Source organism: Nerophis ophidion, unplaced genomic scaffold (genome assembly GCF_033978795.1).
Source record: "Nerophis ophidion isolate RoL-2023_Sa unplaced genomic scaffold, RoL_Noph_v1.0 HiC_scaffold_48, whole genome shotgun sequence".
Lineage (NCBI taxonomy): Eukaryota > Metazoa > Chordata > Actinopteri > Syngnathiformes > Syngnathidae > Nerophis > Nerophis ophidion.
Genome location: NW_026906970.1, coordinates 309,224 through 329,871, shown reverse-complemented (window position 1 = coordinate 329,871; position 20,648 = coordinate 309,224). Strand labels below are relative to the sequence as shown.

Sequence of the window (20,648 nt, the reverse complement as noted above, 5' to 3'; positions counted from 1 at the left end):
ATAAGGGATTTCCTTGAATTAGCCTAGTAAATATGTCAAAAAACTTCGGAATCCGTCCCAATGCAATCACGTTTTTTTTTTAAAACTTTTTTTAAATTATTTTTTTCTAGTCCGTCGCTATCAATATCCCCAAACACGAATCTTTCATCCTCGCTCAAATTAATGGAAAAATTGTCGTTTTCTCGGTCCGAATAGCACTTTTTGTTGGAGGCTCCCATTAAAAACAATGCGAATATGTGAGGAGACATCAAACATGTGACGTCATCGTCTGCGACTTCTGGCATTTCTCTTAGCACCGAAAGTTGCGAAATTTATCCTGGATGATCACTACTAAATCCTTTCAGCAAATATATGGCAATATCGCGAAATGATCAAGTATGACACATAGAATGGCCCTGCTGTCCCCGTTTAAATAAGAAAATCTCATTTCAGTAGGCCTTTAAATCTTTGGGGTTGATGCACAATCTGATTTCTGATTTGACTTTCTTGTGCTCAGCGACCATGGATGACACCCAAGCTGTTGGTTCGGTGACTGAAGTAATAACGTCTATGCTTTCCATGGATTTAAGTTCAGCTTTCACACAGTCTTGCATCGCTACTGGGATGCGGTGGGCCGGCCTAACAACTGGCGGCACATTGGGGTCCACTGTCATTGTGTAAACAACTGGTAGTTCTCCGAGCTCTTCACTGAAAATATCTTGGTATTGTGTGAGGATCCGTGCGCTGAACTCTCCAGTGTTCTCTGTGGTGACATGGTGCACATCGGGACTCAACTCGACTAGCCCCGTACGCAGGCATGCACGGAAGCCCAACAGTGATGTCACATTCTATCCACTGTGAAAAATGGCAGTAAGTGGCGCTGTCCCTTTAAAAAGCATGTCGGCGTAGCTTCACCTTGTGTCTCGATTTTGGCTCCTCCGTAAGCCACCAAATTTGTGCTTCTGTGTTGTTTGGCGAGTTTCACGTCGCTGTTTACTCTATTGAAAGTCTTCAGTGACATTACATTGCATTTAGCACCTGTATCCACTTTCATTTCGGTTGGCATGTCGTTTATGCACACTGTGACATATCCTTCATCTTGGTCTCTTTGTTGTGGATTTACAGAGTCAATGCAATTTTCTGTTTCCAAGCCATCCACGTAGAATGTGTCATTTTCACTTTGGCTGTGTTGATCCACTGTCACATCATGCACAGACTGTCCATAGCACTTGTTTGTGGTAAACTTGGACTGACTCTGTGGCTTTGACTTGCAGCATTTTTTGTAGTGATTTTGTTTCTTGCAGCTGTTTTCATGTTGTAATTCTCGAACACACCACCCGGGTGTGCACATCGAGGAGTCAGTTACTACCACCCTCTCATGCAGTGCGTATGTACAATTACTGTCCTGCTGAAGTCTTAATTAAAGCCAACTTATTCATGCAGCTCGGCACAGTTCTTCCTACGGGTAACCACAAACAACAACAAAACAGTCATTTCACCAAATGATCTACATTTTCCATTTTAAATTTTCAAAACAAAGACATACAACTTATTTTCGTAAAAATATTCAAATATTTAACAATGTATTGAAACAACAGTAGCATAAGGAAAGAAAAAAAGAAACAAAATAAATATTACACTTATGATATTATTTTTGTTTTTGATGATCATTTGTTTTCATAATGTATTTTAGAATGTGGGAGGTTTTCATGTCCTCTTTAAATTTCAATTGGCATGACATATATTATATCTATACATCTATATCTGGCAGCATGGTGGAAGAGGGGTTAGTGCGTCTGTGTCACAATACGAAAGTCCTGAGTAGTCAGGGTTCAATCCCGGGCTCGGGATTTTTCTGTGTGGAGTTTGCATGTTCTCCCCGTGAATGTGTGGGTTCCCTCCAGGTACTCCGGCTTCCGCCCACTTCAGAAGACATGCACCTGGGGATAGGCCCCTCCCACCTCCAAAGACATGCACCTGGGGATAGGTTGATTGGCAACACTAAATTGGCCCTAGTGTGTGTGTGAGTGTGAGTGTGAATGTTGTCTGTCTATCTGTGTTGGTCCTGCGATAAGGTGGGGACTTGTCCAGGGTGTACGCCGCCTTCCGCCCAATTGTAGCTGAGATAGGCACCAGCACCCCCCCTCCCAGCCCCACCCCCCGCAACCCCAAAAGGGAATAAGCGGTAGAAAATGGAAAGAGAGATAGATCTATCTATCTATCTATCTATCAATCGATCGATAGATGGATATAATATATATAATGCCACCCTCGGGCAGGCGGTATAGGGTGCTAAAAGCTGGTACAAATTCACTAAAAATCAGCTTTTACCCAAGAGCCATAGTAGCACAATATGTCCTTCATGTCCTCATGTGTCATGTTTTTAATTTCTTTCAATTTTTTCGGACTGTAATAAGCAATAATGTTATATGCATGTGTGTATATATATTCATATGCATGCATGTATGCATCTGTGTGGATATATATACATATATAGATACATCTCTTATTTCTATCTACCTTTTTTTTGTACTATTTATATTACCATATTGTACATGCACCTTTGGGGATCTGCTCCAATTTTGTTGTTCTTTGAACCTGTTCACTGCAATAATGACAATAAAACTCTATTCTATTCTATTCAAAGGAAATTTGAAAAGAACATGAAAACCTCCCACATTCTAAATTACATTATAAAAACGATTAACATCAAAAACAAAAATAATATCATTAATGTAATATTAATTTTGTTTCTTTTTTGTCATTCCTTATGCTACTTTTGTTTGAATATATTTTTAAATATTGACATTTTTTTACGGAAATAAGTTTTATGTCTTTACTATGAAAATTTGAAATGGACAATTGTACTTTTATTTTCATAATAAGTAAATAGTATATAATAAAATATTTTTACCGGTGGCGGAAAGCTGGTTTTACTTATTTCTCTCGCGAGATTTGGAAAATAGCTGCTTACTTATTTCTCTCGCGAGATCTGACAACACTGCGCGCGAACCAAACACGGCGAGGATAAAGCAAGATGGCGTCTGACGGTGAAGACGTTATTGCAGTCGTCACAGTTCAGTGTTCTTAATCTGTGCCTCCATGTACACATATATGTCCTTTATTAGACTCTAGTAAATAGAGTAAACATCGTTAATAACTGTTTGCATCCGGTTGTATTAGTCTGAGCGCACTTTGATGCTTCTCGAGCTAGCTTAGCCTGCTAGTTAGCTTAGCTTGTTAGCTGCTAACAAAGAGAGGCGGAAGTGATCAAAACACATCACTAAGTAAAGATCAAGTCTGAGTGTAAAGTGTTGTGATTGTGTGAAAATGTGCCAAAGAACGACAGCAGAGTACGAGGAGGAACTTTGTCCAACAAAAGAGGAGAAGGAGCGACAACATGAAAAACATCAAGTTGTGTTACACAGAACAGGTTTGTTTACTTCTTACTCTCACATCTTTACTAACTTTATATTTCATTATTAACACTATTCCTAAATAGATTGTCTGTAGGAAGATTAATTGTTATGTGAGGATGATGCACTAATTGTTTTATCCATCCATCCATCCATTTTCTACCGCTTATTCCCTTTTGGGGTCGCGGGGGGCGCAGGCGCCTATCTCAGCTACAATCGGGCGGAAGGCGGGGTACACCCTGGACAAGTCGCCACCTCATCGCAGAGCCAACACAGATAGACGAACAACATTAACACTCACATTCACACACTAGGGCCAATTTAGTGTTGCCAATCAACCTATCTCCAGGTGCATGTTTTTGGAAGTGGGAGGAAGCCGGAGTACCCGGAGGGAACCCACGCATTCACGGGGAGAACATGCAAACTCCACACAGAAAGATCCCAAGCCTGGATTTGAACCCAGGACTGCAGGAACTTGGTATTGTGAGGCAGACGCACTAACCCCTCTGCCACCGTGAATTGTTTTATGTTCTTCATAAAAACGAGACAGTGTCAGACACACAATATTTATGAGAGTTTGATGTTTGTAACAATGTGTATCAACAAGTTTACACAAAACTCACACAGTCACCGGGGGAATATTCCAGAGAGCAGGTTAAGTGCAAAGTCCTGAGTATGTAAAGCTCGAGAGTTTTACCTCCAAAAATAAGAGAGGTAAGACAAAGTCAGAGTCAGTTACCATGGTGACTGACGCTGTAAACCTAGCCTGCTAGCTGGCAGGTTTGACAAGTTATATATGTGTGTCAAAGCATACTGGCCTGTTATTTCCTTCATGTCGGTGCACCCTCCCTGAGATCGGTAGGTTGTGAGTTCAAACCCCAACCCAGTCATACCAAATACTATAAAAATGGGACCCATTACTTCTCTGCCTTGCACTCAGCATCAAGGGTTGTAATTGGGGTTTAATCACCATAAAAGTTATTCCCGGGCGTGGCCACCGCTGCTGCTCACTGCTCCCCTCACCTCCCAGGGTGTGATCAAGGGTGATGGGCCAAATGCAGAGAATAATCTCCCCACACCTAGTGTGTGTCTGACAATCATTGGTACTTTGACTTTTTAACGTGGCTGTGATTGGCAAAAAAACTAAGCCTGCTCTAAAGATAACATTTTGATCTCATACCATCTCAAACCAATTGACTGTTCATTATTAAGTGAAATGTTTTATAGTCGCTTAAATTTGTCTTTAACCAAGCAACACTGTTTTATTCAGTTACTCAACTAATCGGAAACATTTCCAGTGGAACACTTGATTAATAAAATTTTCAATAGCCACAGCCCTATATTTCATGTACAATTTAATATTCAGCATGTAGGAGTTAAAATGCGTTTTGTTTGTGTCTTGTAGACATCCATCAGCTGATTGGACACCAAGAAGAATGTCTCCCTCATCTGCAGGGGGACAGTTTCACTGTAAAGTATCCACAGCCCACACATTTTAAAGGGGACAAGGAGGTTCCACAGCCCTCTTATTTCAAAGAGGAAGAGGGGGGAGAGTGTCCTGTAGGGCAGGAGGAGGCTGATGTCAGCAAGTTTCCACTGACTGTTGTTTCTGTGAAGACTGAAGAGCATGAAGACAAACCACCTGAGTCCTCACAGCTTCATCACAGTCCAAGTAAGCACAACATCCACATATCATCTAATACAATGTTTGTGACACATGTTCATCCGGGGGACACATTTATCACTAAAGATGAAGATATGTTTGCTTTTTAACACCACCATTTAAAAATGAATGCTCATCAATCATCAACAGTGTAATTGCTGGGGTGTAACCATGTGACCTAGAGGCCGTCCTTCTAACCTCACGTGGTCAAATGAAGGCAAACATTCAATATGGCTACTGTTTATTTACCTTTAACAGCACATATGTCAGCATATTTCAAAGGTTTAGTGTGAAGATAAGAGATATATACCAAGTACCATTTTTTTAGTACTGGTTCCTAATTATGTTGTCCATGAGGACCGTGAAGATTCTGGACTAACGGCACAACTATTTGTATTTTTAATTCCAGCTGACTGACATAACTATGATACATTTTCACACTGAGTTCAGCTGCCGCTGCTACACATTACAATCAGCTTTGAATGATGACAAATAAGGAAGCAACCAAAGTTTGATGTGTGTGTTATTGAGAAGAAGATGACATAACTGCATTTCACCTTGCACTGCACACATAGTTGACTTCTTTAAATTTTCCTGAAGGAACTCTCCTGAAGGAATCAATGAAGTACTATCTATCTATCTATTTAAGACTTCAAATAAACAGCTGCTGATAAAAGACTTCCCTGCTTTAAAATGTTACAGAACATCATGTTGGAGGTGTTCAAACTCTTGTGCTAATAGAAATGCTATTTAAAATGCCTTTTTTCCAGGTTTTTATTTCCACAAATGACATGTAGTACCGACAAGAGTACTGATAAATACTGGTATCGATAAGGAATATTGATTAGGGTATCATATCCATGAATCTATAAATTTACATCCCTACTGAAAATACAAGCCAGATATCTTAAAAAAATAAAATCATTTTTTATTTGGATTTAGTTACTACTCCGGTGTCCAGCAATGTCTCAACACCGTTGAGAGATGAATTAATGTAGTTTATTTTTACCAATTAGCTATGTTTTGTTGATGTTAAACATCAGAATCAGACACATTTTATTAACCCCCGAGGGGAAATTAAAATGTTCAGCAGAATCCCATTCAAGGTCAGACAAACATTCTAGGGAGACAGAACAGGATCGCTGACGGGTCTGCCAACTTGCGGCGCCCCTTGCAAAAAAGGTGAGATACATACAGGTAAACAAGTGGGGGCAATGAGAGAAAAAAAAAAAATTGGTCCAAGCCTGGGCCCCTGGAGAGGGGGTCCAGACTGAGGCCAAGGGAAAAAAACAACTCATTGCCATAGCACACATTCCTCTTTCATGTGTGTAAGAGGGAAACATCAAAGAGGACAAAGGACATTAAAAGAGCAGAGCTGATGCAACCAGCCACTTCTACATACAGCTATGAATAAAAAGTAAAAGAAACATATACAATGTGGTGGCTTTTGCGGTGTCCCACGCCATCGTCTGCTGGGGTGAAGGGAGCTTGGCCAGAGACGGGAGCAGACCCAACAAAGCAACCAAGAGAGCCGACTCCACTCTTGGCCGCCGACCAAGTCTCGGCCAGTGTCCAGTCCGCACGGATGAGTGAGGATATGTCCAAAGAGACCGAGGTGTCCGATACCTGCTCATTCAGCCAAGACACTGTGAAGCTTTTCCGTCCCGGCGCTCAGTGCTAGCTCCGCAGTCCTGTCTCTTCATCTGCATCTCCTCCAGTCTCTCCAAACGGACTCTGGTGTGGCAGAAACCCAGCAGCTGGTCTCCATGGCCAAAAGGCTCTCGGGAGGCAGATCCAGAAGTTCACAAAAAAGCACCGCAGAAGTCACGAAAGTGCCACCCCTTGTCACACAGTCCCAAAAGGTCCGGACCAAAAGGCAAAAAAAATAAATATAATAATACACATATATATATATATATATGTATATATATATATATAAACATGAAAAGAAGAGGGAAACACAAAGGATGACACAAGAGCACAGAGCTCCTGCCAACAGCAGCCACTACAGGGTCGCCATCTTGGGGGGAAAAAAAAAAATTGCAGCATACAAGCTACAACAACACACAAATCATAAAAGTTTCCTAAAGGAAAATGTTCATATTTAAATAAGTAGAGTAAATAAATCATAAACAGGATTTTACAGTTTAAATGCAAATGTTGATGCTCCTCTTAGACACTGTTCTTTGTTCTCTTTCGGGTGTACAAGCAGCTGTCTTGTTTGTATGTAAGTGTTTTACAGCTGTGTTTATTTTTTTCATGAGTTTTTGTATTGCTTCGCTGATGTACCGTATGGTTTTGACATCTTGAAAGTCAACGTGGGGACTGATGAGATCCTCAGAGACAGAACAGCGGCAAACAGCTTCCCGCCAAGAAAAAGAAGAGGGCCAAGAAAAAAGTGTCGGCCGCCAAGTCCGCCGCCAAGGGCAAGAAGAGCGACGCCCAAGCAGGACGCTCCTCGTCCAGCCCCAAGAAGTCCAGAGCGGGGAGCAAGTCCAAGGCCATCGTCATGGACTCCAGCACAGACGACGAGAAGCATGGCGAGGAAGAGAAGGTGACGGCGAGGGACAAGTGGTCGGAAAAAGAGGAAGAGTCGTTGGAAAAAGAGTTGAAAACTTACCTGCACGACTAAGTGTGCACTTGGATCTTCAATCCGCCAAACTCTTCCCACATTGGAGGAGTGTGGGAAAGACTAATTGGCATCACGCGCCGTATCCTGGATGCATTGCTCCTTAAGGAGGGAGGCTCTCACCTTTCTCATGAGGTGCTCACCACTCTCATGGCTGAGGTCATGGCAATTATAAACGCAAGACCTCTCATTCCAGTTTCAACTGACCCAGAGATGCCAGCAATACTAACACCTGCAACCTTGCTGACACTGAAGAGAGACGTCATATCTGCACCGCCAGGAGACTTCAACGTGAAAGACATCCACTCACAACAATGGCGGAAAGTCCAATCTCTCTCTGATAGATTCTGGAAGCGATGTAAACAAGAATACCTGTCAACCATACAAACTAGGAGAAGAGACTCGGCTGAACGCCGCTGTGCTACCTCCAGCACGAGCCCCCCCTTCCACAAGCGGATGCCAGACGCTCTCTCTACGGTCTAAAACTACCTCTAGGGGTGAGTGGGGGTAGGAACTGAAAGAGGTAGACAGGGTGGGAGGAAAAGTCACAGGTGGAGGGGTTTCAGAGGGGACTCTGCCACCACCATTGCCCCAATAATCACACATATAATAAACTTCTCAATCAAACAAGGCCAGTTACCCAAGGATTTCAAGATAGCAAGAGTAACCCCCCTTTATAAAAAAAGGAAGCAAATTAGAACCTGGTAACTACCGACCTGTTTCTATGCTCAGTTCCATTTTGAAAGTAATGGAAAAAATAGTTTATGAACAGGCTGATGGATACCTTGCTACTAATAAACTAATGTACAAATTCCAATCCGGCTTCAGAACTAAGCACTCCACTGACACATGCCTTCTCTATCTGAGCGAGCACATCAAACATGAGGTGGACGCGGGCAAATACTGCGGCATGGTCATGCTGGACATTCAGAAGGCCTTTGACACCGTTAACCACGCTATACTGTTGGATAAGCTCAGAGCAATCGGATTCGATGAAACCTCATCAAGCTGGATGCAATCTTACTTGGAGGGGAAGAAACAGGTGGTAGAGGTGCCCCTCCCCTCTCAGTAAGCTGTGGAGTCCCCCAAGGCAGTATACTAGGACCTTTACTGTTCCTAATATACGTAAATGACATGCCATCAGCATGCCACTGTGAATTCCTCCTGTTTGTGGATGACTCGGCCCTGCTGGTATCCGGCAAGGACAAGTCACAGGTGGAACAAATCCTCAGTGCTGAACTACTTAATATTTGCACCTGGCTCTCTGACAACAAGCTATCCATACACTTAGGTAAAACGGAATCCATCCTATATGGGTCCCATATCAACCTTAAAGGGGAACATTATCACCAGACCTATGTAAGCGTCAATATATACCTTGATGTTGCAGAAAAAAGACCATATATTTTTTTAACCGATTTCCGAACTCTAAATGGGTGAATTTTGGCGAATTAAACGCCTCTCTGTTTATCGCTCTCGGAGTGATGACGTCAGAACGTGACGTCACCTAGGTAGAGAACAGCATTTTTCTCCACCACATTACAAACACAAGTCAAATCAGCTCTGTTATTTTCCGTTTTTTCGACTGTTTTCCGGTACCTTGGAGACATCATGCCTCGTCGGTGTGTTGTCGGAGGGTGTAACAACACGATCAGGGAATGATTCTAGTTGATTTATGTAGAATGTGCATCGATTAGCACGGCATGCTAATCGATGCTAACATGCTATTTAGGCTAGCTGTGTATACATATTGCAGCATTACGCCTCATTTGTAGCTATATTTACATCCAGCCTTTCCCTCCACCCACATTTAATGTCAAAAAAACACATCCCAATCGACGGATTTAAGTTGCTCCAGTGTCAAGAAATGCGAAAGTCCCTCGTTTGGTTTTTACCGGCGATGCTACGACAGAGATGGCAAGAATGTGTGGATATCATGCAACACTCAAAGCAGATGCATTCCCAACGATAAAGTCAACAAAATCACAAAGGTGAGTTTTGTTGATGTTGTTGACTTATGTGCTAATCAAACATATGCTAACATGCTATTTAGGCTAGCTGTATGTACATTTGAAACCATATTTACATCCAGCGTTTCCTTCCACCCACATTTAATGCAAAACAAACACTTACCAATCGACGGATTTAAGTTGCTCCAGTGTCACAAGATGCGAAAGTCCTGATCGTTTGGTCCGCACATTTTACCGGCGATGCTAACGCAGACATGGCCGAATAGCGTCAATAGCTATTCGCTCAATAGCTGCAGTTTCTTCTTCAATTTCATTTACGCTATCTGCCTCCATACTCCTACCATCCATTTTAATACATGCATAATCTGTTTAATCGCTAAAGCCGCTGAAATCCGAGGCTGAATCCGGGCTAATGTCGCTATATCTTGCTATGGTAACCGCCATGTTTGTATTGGCATCGCTATCTGACGTCACAGGAAAATGAACAGTGGCTTCGCACATAACGAAAATCAATCACGTTAAAGCTTTTTTTTAGGTATATTCCGGGACGGGTAAAATTCTGAAAAAAACTTCGAAAAATAAAATAAGCCACTGGGAACTGATTTTTAGTGGTTTTAACCCTTTTTAAATTGTGATAATGTTCCCCTTTAAGAAAGTCATTGATTTCACTATAAAAGTGGGTGACATTGTTATCACCTGGAAAGATGAGATCACCTACCTACGTTCCATTCTAGAAGCTAATCTTTCCTGCGATAAAATGGCAACCAAGGTAATCAAAAAGGTCAACCAAAGAACGAGATTCCTCTACAGAATCTCCTCTCTGGTCAACAAAAGCACCTTGAATATTCTAGCGGGAACTCTCATTTAACCTTTTTTCGATTACGCTTGCTCCTCCTGGTACCTTAGCACCTCCAAAACCCTTAAATCTAGACTCCAAACATCCCAGAATAAGCTAGTCCGGTTACTTTTAGACCTCCACGCCAGATCACACCTCACTCCAACCCACTTCTCCAAAGTGGGCTGGCTCAGGGTGGAGGACAGAGTAAAACAACTTGCACTGAGCCTAGTCTATAAAATCCGCTACACCTCCCTGATACCGAAGTACATGTCCAACTACTTCCTGACCGCCATAACCACAACACCAGGGGGAGCTCCCCAAACCACGTTAAACCCAGATTCCGATCTAACAAAGGTCTTAATTCATTATCCTTCTATGCCACATAAATGTGGAATGCACTCCCAACAGGTATAAAAGTAAATGCATCTCTATCCTCCTTCAAAACCGCTCTAAAACAACACCTCCAGGCAACTTCAACCCTTTACTAATACCCTCCTCCATTTACATCCCATCTCCCCGGATTATAAATAACCTAATGTAAATAATCAAATGTACTTCTAATGTATATACTTGTTCTTATGCTATCTGAACTCACTATGTTCTCTGGTAGCTGTACATATCCTACTGTAAGACCTACACTGTTTCAATGTCCACATTTCTCTGTTGATGCAATTGTTGATGACTGAAGTACTGATATCAACCAAAAATCCGCATCCCACCCCCAGATTGTAAATAATGTAAATAATTCAATGTATATACTATGATGATTAACCTGTGTGATGACTGTATTATGCTGATAGTATATATTTGTACCATGAATTGATTAACGTGGACCCCGACTTAAACAAGTTGAAAAACTTATTGGGGTGTTACCATTTAGTGGTCAATTGTACGGAATATGTACTGAACTGTGCAATCTACTAATAAAAGTATCAATCAATCAAATTCAGAAAATAAAGACGTATACTGTGATTGAAAACAAATGTCTTTAAGGAGTGTAAGATTGTCATTTATGTCCCCTGTGGACGACTGAGGGAGTGCCTGCTCTAAAAAAAATTCTTAATCCCCACTATGTTCTGGGGACGTAAGAGGGCTGACGTCACGGGTGCAGTACCCGTGACTACCAGACCAGCCGGAGGAGTCAATAGTAGAAAAACAAAAAGGATTACCAGGCGTGTATGGTGAGTCCTGGACAAGTTGAAAGTGGCTGTGTCCGTGAAGGGGTGATGGTGGAGTTAGCGTGTCTCTGTCGCTAGGCGATGCCCTTCGCCGCGGCTTCCGCCTCTGCCGACGCATGCGAGGGGGTGGGGTGAGACGGGGCGTTGCCGGACCCAGTGGAGTCAAGCGGGACTTGGAGACCTCCAAGCCCCAAGATCATCACATACGGCGCGCCGCGGAATGTCCCAGCCTGCATCGCTTGGGCTAACCTCCACGTTATCCTGTCGAATTCTTCGACTTCCGCTGCGAGAGAAGCTTCATTAGCTCGGACTTTACTGTGACGTCTTGCTGGTATCGTGGTGAAAAGTTATTCTCTCGTGGGTGCAGTGGAGGATGGAACACAGCGTGAGGGTAAGGATAATGATTTATTATACACTACAAAAACAATTTTTGAACAAAAAACACTTGCTCAAGGCACTGAAAACAAAACAAACAGAACTAACGTGGAAGCTAGAACGAACAAAAAGCGCTAGTATATAAACTACGGACAAGCAAACAATATAGCATGGAAGCTAATCGTATAACAAAAAGTCTTTTACCACAATCGGGAAATGTGACGTCATCTGTTGTGTGTAGCAAACTAAACTCCGAGAACAAAAGGCAAACAAAGACAGGCATATATAGGGGCAGAAATAATCAGAGGCAGCTGCACGTGATCAAAAACAACAAACAGGTGACACTAAATGCGTAACTAGGCAACCGAAACAAACCAGGAAGTACCACCCGAAACTAAAGACGTCAAATACAAAACAGGCTGTGATAACAAAACAGAACAATGACATGGTCCAAGACGTGGACCATGACACCTAAATGGATTCATCTGCTTTGTAACTTTATTAGAACGTCCTGGATTGGTTGTTTGCTGTCTGCCAAGCTGTATAACCTCAACACATATAGTGAGGGCAGAACAACACTCAATAAACGTTTGGGAACTGAGGAAACTAATTGTTGAAGCTTTGAAAGTGGAATTTTTTACCATTATTGCTTGATGTACAGCTTCAGTTGTTCAACAGTCTTGTCGTATTTTACGCTTCATAATGTGCCACACATTTTTGATGGGAGACATGTCTGGACTGCGGGCGGGCCAGGAAAGTACCCGCACTCTTTTACTACGAAGCCACGCTGTTGTAACACATGGCTTGGCATTGTTTTGCTGAAATAAGCAGAGACGTCCATGTTAACGTTGCTTGGTTGACAACATATGTTGCTCCAAAACCTGAATGGACCATTCAGCATTAATGGTGCCTTCACAGATGTGTAAGTTACCCATGCCTTGGGCACTAATACACCCTCATACCATCACAGATGTGTAAGTTACCCATGCCTTGGGCACTAATACACCCTCATACCATCACACATGCTGGCTTTTGAACTCTGCGCCTAGAACAATCCGGATGGTTATTTTCCTATTTGTTCCGGAGGACACCATGTCCACAGTTTCCAAATATAATTTGAAATGTGGACTCGTCAGACCACAGAACACTTTTCCACTTTGCATCAATCCATCTTAGATGAGCTCGGGCCCAGAGAAACCGGCGGCGTTCCTGTGTGTTGTTGATAAATGGTTTTCGCTTTGCATAGTAGAGTTTTAACTTGCACATACCGATGTAGCGACCAACTGTAGTTACTGACAGTGGTTTTATGAAGTGTTCCTGAGCCCGTGTGGTGATATCCTTTACACACTGACGTCAGTTTTTGATGCAGTACCACCTGAGGGATCAAAGGTCCGTAATATCATCGCTTACGTTCAGTGATGTCTCCAGATTCTCTGAACCCTTTGACGATTTTACGGACCGTAGATGGTAAAATCCCTAAATTCCTTTCAATAGCTCGTTGAGAAATGTTGTTCTGAAACTGTTCAACAATTTCCTTACAAATTGGTGACCCTCACCCCATCCTTGTTTGTGAATTACTTAGCATGTCATGGAAGCTGCTTTTATAGCCAATCATGGCACCCACCTGTTCCCAATTAGCCTGCACACCTGTGGGATGTTCCACATAAGTGTTTGATGAGCATTCCTCAACTTTATCAGTATCCATTACCACCTTTCCCAACTTCTTTGTTACGTGTTGCTTGCATCAAATTCTAAAGTTAATGATTATTTGCAAAAAAAAAATGTTTATCAGTTTGAACATCAAATATGTTGTCTTTGTAGCATATTCAACTGAATATGGCTTGAAAATAATTTGCAAATCATTGTATTCTGTTTATATTTACATCTAACACAATTTCCCAACTCATATGGAGACAGGGTTTGTAGAATTAGCTTTCATCATCTTAGAGGTGAGAAAACAGTTCAGTATGTCAATATAGCAGCATAAGCTAGTTACTTCTGTGATCAATGCGCCGCTAAAAGTAGGTCCTTAATATTAGCGCTTATAATAACAATATCATTAATACTTTGTTAATATTCAGGTCACAAAATGTAAAATGAGTATTGTTGGCAATTTTTTGGGATGGTTATTTGGAGGACTTTGTGGGTCTAATAGAGGAGCTCCCATTGACTCCAATGTTAGCTGATTTTTTGCTCATGATTATTTAATAATTCAAATTCATAAAAGTTTGAAACAAATGTCTTACATAAGGATTGTGAATGATAGGTGACATTTTTAAAAAGTGCAGTTTCCTTTGAATTTGTCAGATAAGTAAACAGTTCTTCAAATTAAATATGTAAAACAATTGAGGTTGTTTATAGATATTATCCACTATGAAGTTACAGTCAAACTAAGCACACAAGGGAAAGTAAATAAATAAATGAATAAATGGGTTGTACTTGTATAGCGCTTTTCTACCTTCAAGGTACTCAAAGCGCTTTGACTCTACTTCCACATTTACCCATTCACACACACATTCACACACTGATGGAGGGAGCTGCCATGCAAGGCGCCAACCAGCACCCATCAGGAGCAAGGGTGAAGTGTCTTGCTCAGGACACAACGGACGTGACGAGGTTGGTTCTAGGTGGGATTTGAACCAGTGACCCTCGGGTTGCGCACGGCCACTCTCCCACTGCGCCACGCCGTCCCTAAAAGTACATTCATATACCCATGAAGTACACACGTGTAAGAATCATGTTAACCACCAAAATATTGTCTCGTTCTCCTAAAGCCAATATCGAGTATCCTTTGGTGAGCTGACCGTATCGTCACACCCTTAGTTGAAAACACACCATCCCCATGACATGACACTTCCACGAGATGTAGAACAGTAGTCCCACATTTTAAACATACACACACATCTGAAGAATATTAAAATTAAATATATTTGGTGGGCCAAACAAAATGACTCGACGAACCAATGTTTGGTATGGGCGATATGACCTCAAATATATATCCTAATAACAATATGTCACAATATATAATTTGATATATGATTGAGAATAGAATAATTTCAAAATAGGTACACAAGCTCCTAATTTGGCAACTGACATATGCAGTAACATATTGTTCGTTTCTAATAGTATTATTTTGTCAAAACAGTTATTATTAATGTACTTGTTTATTTACTGTTAATATCTGGTTACTTTATTTGAGAAAATAATACTGGAAATGTAATATTTTACTGCATATTTCAGCAACTAAATTAGGAGCCTGTGTAGCCTGTTTTAAAATGGTTCTATCAGTAATTCTAAATGAAATACTGTATCGCAAAATCAATTTTAAACCATATCGGTCATCCATAGTAAAAAGTCCTGTCCTGGTTTTTGTTTCTTTTCCTGTGAATAATGTTGTAAAGAGCAGCGTGTTTGTGCGTCACTGAGATTTCAAGACAGTTCATACGATAACTTGTTTTTCCTAAGTGCATGTAAAAGTACTGAATGCATTGTGTGACTGAGCAGAGATGTTGTGTTTGTCTTGCAGATGTCTGTGAAGAACATCTTCACCCTGAGCAACAGAAGTGAAGCTTCAGGATGCGGACAGAGGAGCCACAGCCCTCCCACATTAAGAAGGAAGAGGAATACCCACTGATACCCCATTTTAAAAAGGAAGAGGAGGACCCACTGACACCCCATTTTAAAAAGGAAGTGGTGGATCCACTGACTCCTCACTCTAAGGAGGAAGAGGAGGACCCAGTGACCCCTTACATTAAAGAGGAAGAGGAGGAAGAGGGCATCAGTCAGCCTAAATGGTTGGAGGAGTTCCCAGTGACTGGTGTCCCTGTGAAGAGTGAAGATGATGAGGTGAAAGGTGAAAGTGAGGAGAGGGGAGGGGGGGAGCCTCCAAGCAGCAGCTCAACACAACACATGACAACAGAAGCTGATGGAGACCACTGTGGAGGATCACAAGCAGACAAGCTCTTAGCTCCACTATCAGATAGTGAGGACACAACGTCACACTCTCCTGACACTGATGATGAAGACTCTAAAGATGATAAGACATGTCACACTGACAACACTCACTTCACATCTTCTCACTCTCACAAAACTTTTAAATACCGTCGTAGTCTGAAATCACACATGAGAACACACACTGGAGAAAAACCTTTTTCTTGCTCAGAATGTGGTAAAGGTTTTACACGAAGTCAACATTTGAAAGTACACATGAGAACACACACTGGAGAAAGACCTTTTTTATGTTCAATCTGTGGGAAAGTTTTTATTCAAAGGTACTATTTAAAATCACACATGAGTACACACACTGGAGGAAAACATTGTTCCTGCTCAGAATGTGGTAAAAATTATACTCAAAGCCATAATTTGAAAACACACATGAGAATAGACACTGGAGAAAAACCTTTTTCATGTTCAATCTGTGGTAAAAATTTTACTCGAAGGCAAAATTTTAAAACACACATGACAATACACACTGGAGAAAAAACCTTTTTCATGTTCAATTTGTGTCAAAAATTTTACTCAAAGGCAATCTTTGAAAGTACATATGAGATTACACAATGGAGAAAAAAAATGTTTCCTGCTCAGACTGTGGTAAAAGTATCGTACTAAATCAAAGTTTAAAAGTACATATGAGAACACACACTGGAGTAAAACGTTTTTCATGTTCAATCTGTGGTAAAAATTTTACTCGAAGGCAACATTTTAAAACACACATGACAATACACACTGGAGAAAAACCTTTCTCTTGTTCAATCTGTGGTAAAGGTTTTAGAGAAAGTCAACATTTGAAAAGACACATTAAAACACACACTGGTGAAAAACCTTTTTCCTGTTCAACCTGTGGTAAAAATTATACTCAAAGCCATAATTTGAAAACACACATGAGAACACACACTGGAGAAAAACCTTTTTCATGTTCAATCTGTGGTAAAAATTTTACTCGAAGGCAAAATTTTAAAACACACATGACAATACACACTGGAGAAAAACCTTTTTCATGTTCAATTTGTGTCAAAAATTTTACTCAAAGGCAATCTTTGAAAGTACATATGAGATTACACAATGGAGAAAAAAAATGTTTCCTGCTCAGACTGTGGTAAAAGTATCGTACTAAATCAAAGTTTAAAAGTACATATGAGAACACACACTGGAGTAAAACGTTTTTCATGTTCAATCTGTGGTAAAAATTTTACTCGAAGGCAACATTTTAAAACACACATGACAATACACACTGGAGAAAAAACCTTTTTCATGTTCAATTTGTGTTAAAAATTTTACTCAAAGGCAATCTTTGAAAGTACATATGAGATTACCACTGGAGAAAATAAAATTTCCTGCTCAGAATGTGGTAAAAGTTTTGTAATAAATCAAGGTTTAAAAGTACATTTGAGAACACACACTGGAGAAAAACCTTTTTCATGTTCAATCTGCGGTAAAGATTGTACTCAAAAGAAGCATTTCAAAGCACACATGACACTACACACTGGAGAAAAACCTTTTTCATGTTCAATCTTTGGTAAAAAATCTATTCGAAGGCAACATTTAAAAACACACATGAGAATACACACTGGAGAAAAACCTTGTTCCTTCTCATAATGTGGTAAAAGTTTTGTCATAAGACAAAGTTTAAAAGTAAAAATGAGAACACACGCTGGTGAAAAACCTTTCATATGTTCAGTATGTTGTAAAAGTTATATAGAAGGACGACAATTAAAATTACACATGATATAGCACTCTGGGGAAAAACCATACTCCTGTTCAAGCTGCGATAAAAGCTTTGGTCACCTAAACACTCTTACAGTGCATATGAGAAGACACCCAGGAGAGAAAGTGTTGAGTTGCAGTGTGTGTGGTGAAAGATTGTCTTCTAAGTACCAGTGTAAGAAACACAAGTGTGCTGGTGAGAACAGCAGCAGCAAATGAAACTGCAGGATTTGAAATAAACTGTCCAGACTTTCATTTTGACTTTCTAACAACATCAGCACATATAACATGTGTGACATTGTTGTTTGTCTAACAATCTGGTTAATATGATTCTAACATTTATAGATTAGACACTTCAGATTAGTGTGTTTATTACAGTCAAGTACATGAGTTAATACACACATTTGTGTACTTTAAAATGAACACAACAATTTGACTGAAAAGGTGAGAATAAACAGTACATACAATTATGTTACATACAATAAACATTGTATGTGTAAATATCCATAATTTACCTCTATACTTATTCATAATAGTGTTTTATATGTTTTTTGAAAAATGACGTGTTACATATTTTATTTTCTAATTGTAGATGATTCCATAGATGAATTCCTTTTATATGATGTACATATTTGTTTTACATGTGTTCATACCTTTGCTTTTGAGTACACATAAATCCCTCTTAGTTCATATTTACTGGTTCACATCTGAAACATCTTCTGGACCACTTCTGGAAGCATATTATTATTTACTTTATACATCATTTGAACAGTTGTCTTTTATACAAGATCTTTTACTTTTATAATGTGTGATTTTTTGAATAATTTGTTGGGTCTCTAGAATCCATTCTATTAGTTGTCTTTATTACTCTCTTGAATATGAATATTGTTGTGTGATTGTTTTATATGTATGTCCCCAGACTTTTATGCAATAAACAATGTATGTTTCAACTGAAGTTGGCTACAATAATTCTAGTTAATATTTGTACGTATTTTATTCTCTTTAGTATTGCACTCCATTGTTTTATTGTTTTCTTTATATGACTTACATGTAGTGTCCAGTTTACTTCATCATCTATATTAACTCCTAAAAATGCGATTACCTTAATTCCTTTAATTTCAATATTATCCATCATAATTTGTGGTTTACATTTTTACAATCTTCAAATATGATGTATTTAGTTTTATTGAAGTTTAGTGACGGTTTATTGATGTGCAGACATCTTTTTATGGTTAAGTTCTCTATGGATAAAATAAAATGAGAGTTAAATCAAGCGGTAATGAAGATTATTATATACATAATTACACTCAGTAGTGACAATTAAAGACACTTCCATCCTGTTCATTTGAGCAAAGAAAAAGAGTAGACTGTAATATTCTAAACAATAGAAGAATGTTAATATCAGCAGTCAATATTCCAACATGGTGAAGCTGAGCTATCGTAAAAAACATATTCAGCATTAAAGGCTTTATGAGAGTGATGTAATGATCAGAATCAGAAATACTTTATTAATCCCCACAGGGAATTTGAATTGTCAGCACTGTTATGACCATGTGTATATTAAATGTAAGATGATATGAATACCATAATAAATTGTTACGTTTGGGGGATGTGTAATATTTTTTGTATGAACATCCTGAATGTTTTTGTGCTAGAATAGTTTTAATTAGTAGACAGTGGGGGGAAATGAGGCAGTAATGATAATAATGGTTTGTTTTAAGCCTGTTTATGAATAATTAAAGATAATTAAGATACCAAAATGTAGCTTACATCCTCAGTGAGCTGAACTCCAGCAGTAAAGATGAGAGAAATAATGTGGAAAGGTCAGAAGTCAAAATGTTTCTTCAGGTGATACATGGAGCCTCTGCTGCCACCCAGCGGCCGTTGGAAAGAATGCATACATTTTGTTTTGACCTCCTTAAAGCTGCTTTTTACTTTCTCTCCTGTTTGTGTCCAAGTCTGTAGTGTGGGCCATAGGACAGAAGGAAGACATTTTGTTAATAGACTGTGGAGGGCAGCAATACACCTAAGATGTTCTACTAGTCTGCTGGAAATAGAAAAGAGGAGAAAGCAAGATGGCGTTGGATGGAGAAAGTCTAAACGTGGGCATTATTGTTCTGTATTTTTAATCAGTGCATACATGTGCACATATATGTCCTTTAATAGAGTAAACATCAAAAATAATTGTTTGTATCTGAATGCACTTTGTATTTAACACCACCATTCTTAAATATGTTGTTTGTAAGAATGTGGGTGTTGTTGAGAAGATGATGCAGGTGTTCTGTCCAATTTAGCTAACTGTAAAAATGGGTTACTTAATCTAGTTTATTAGTAAAATACATTGTTTTCCTTAATTATATTCTCCTCACTTTATCCAGACAGTCATTAGGACAAAAGACCCTGGGAGGAATTTGCCCTTTAAAAAGGGAAACCTATTCACTGTGGCAGGACAATATCAAGATGAATTGATCACATTTGTATAATCGGCTACGAGGCATTTTATTCTCATTGTACAGCACTTATCTTTGGGCTGATACTGATACTGATACTGATACTGTGTTGACCAGTTTGATGATTGAATGTCCAGTACTGTAGAAATGTGTTTGGATATGACAATCCCTTTATTCCAAGCTATCAAAATGAAATGAAAAGTAGGTTCTAGAACATTATGTATGCTGACCTTGGCTTGAATGGCACATTGTCACAGCAGTGAGACCTGACCACACACCACACCACACGCTCCAAAACTGTTTGTCCTCCATGCAATCACCCCCCAGTGTTCCCAGCTGAACACAATTAAAGGAGGCTACCATGGCAACCGCACCATAGCAACAGTCCCATCCCTGTCAACACTTCCTGGTTCTCAACAGGAAGTGGGCGGAGCAATCTGCAGAAAG

At 40.0% G+C, this 20,648-nt stretch overlaps 1 protein-coding gene across 2 annotated transcripts; it reads left to right on the top strand.

The window, feature by feature from the left end:
- The first annotated feature begins 4,833 nt into the window (after positions 1-4,833).
- Positions 4,834-18,706, top strand: LOC133546919 (oocyte zinc finger protein XlCOF8.4-like). 2 transcript variants are annotated; one of them, XR_009805285.1, is made up of 3 exons: positions 4,834-5,067; positions 15,575-18,058; positions 18,111-18,706. XR_009805285.1 is itself a non-coding variant. In XM_061892772.1 (2 exons), exon 2 carries the CDS (start codon positions 15,625-15,627, stop codon positions 16,654-16,656), a length of 1,032 nt encoding a protein of 343 aa, XP_061748756.1. In that variant the 5' UTR covers positions 4,834-5,067; positions 15,575-15,624; the 3' UTR covers positions 16,657-18,706. The 2 variants fall into 2 exon arrangements, 1 of the variants encoding a protein (XP_061748756.1); XM_061892772.1 differs by having other exon boundaries at positions 15,575-18,706.
- The last annotated feature ends 1,942 nt before the right edge of the window (positions 18,707-20,648 follow it).